At 37.5% G+C, this 1,245-nt stretch overlaps 1 protein-coding gene across 2 annotated transcripts in view; it reads left to right on the top strand.

Annotated features, from left to right (window-relative positions):
* LOC119593097 (serine/threonine-protein phosphatase PGAM5, mitochondrial-like) overlaps positions 1 to 1,245 on the top strand; it is a 6,835-nt gene that overhangs the window by 3,010 nt on the left and 2,580 nt on the right. For both annotated transcript variants that reach the window (XM_037942061.1, XM_037942062.1), the window contains exon 2: positions 951 to 1,135. In XM_037942061.1, the coding sequence (XP_037797989.1) occupies positions 951 to 1,135 (185 nt within the window). The remainder of the gene's footprint in view (positions 1 to 950; positions 1,136 to 1,245) is intronic.

A 1,245-nucleotide genomic window follows, 5' to 3' on the forward strand; every position in this document is an offset into this window, starting at 1 on the left:
AGTCTCCAAGTATTTACATTACTGACTGGTAGGAATGGTTAGAAATATTTCAAAATATGTTGTATAAAAGGTATAAAAAACATAAATGTTAGCAATACTTTAACAGCACTATTAGTCTTGACTAGAAGCAGTGGTGACTGTGCAGCTTTTGTGATATGTTATTTACAAGTGAACTATGCAATCCTTACCTTTATCAGGTGAATATTACTGTGCAGCAGCTGTTGAAGATTTATCTGGGAGCCTACAATGTGCCTTGTGTATCGTACCATATGCTTGGCTGATACTTTTACTTTCCTGAGCCTTTTGGTATGTCAAAGGCTTTCAGGATGAGCAAAAAAGGACAGGTGTGGTTACTGTTAAATCATTATTTAGTCCTCATGAATGCAGGTTGTCTGTCTGTCTTGGAACACTATGTATAAAGCAGCACACAGCACTGGATCATTTCGTGTTGAGTCACATGCACTTATGACTAGCCTTGGCAGTCTCAGCCTTTTGATAGTAGTCAAGAGTCAGAGCACAAGTTATAATTCTCAGCAAGCAGGTGGATACCACTTATTGCTGTTTTTACTGACTCTGCTGTGCATTGTAGTAGCATACTATTAGAAGTTTCAATAAAAGTCACTTGCATAGCATTTCAAGAAAGTTTAGGACATATTTTGCATATGTATCTAGATTTTTTTTTTCACCCTCTGAGTCTTCACTTGCAAAATTTATTGTTAGTGATTGAGCATCTATGAAAATCCACTAAACATATACACAAACCACTGATATTTCTTCCTTAGAAGAGGTTTAGTCAGGTTGGGTTTATTATAGGTTATGCAATTTTCTGTCACCATTTATGAAATATATTTATTGCCCAGAAGGCTCAAGCCATACCTAACATATTTTACAAAAATTGTGCTGCAAAACATGGCTCCCTAATCCTTTAACTTTTCTTCCTTCCCTGCCAGGCGAGAAGTGCACAGTTTAGTGAAGCCTCTAAAATCCAAAGACGAAAACAATAATAGTCTTGATGGTCATGATGATCGCTACGAAAAAGTCCGTCCCACTGCTTCTCGGCATTTGATCTTCATCCGTCATGGACAATACAACCTGGAGGGAGCTTCAGATCATGAACGTTATCTCACCAGTCTGGGTATGATATCAAAGCACAACTGTTGCATGATATGTAGGAAGTGTACTTTACAAAGAATGGGAAGGACTTGTACTAATGAATGGGGCAAAGGTATATAAAAGGACATTTGA

This window comes from Penaeus monodon, chromosome 31, assembly GCF_015228065.2.
Source record: "Penaeus monodon isolate SGIC_2016 chromosome 31, NSTDA_Pmon_1, whole genome shotgun sequence".
Lineage (NCBI taxonomy): Eukaryota > Metazoa > Arthropoda > Malacostraca > Decapoda > Penaeidae > Penaeus > Penaeus monodon.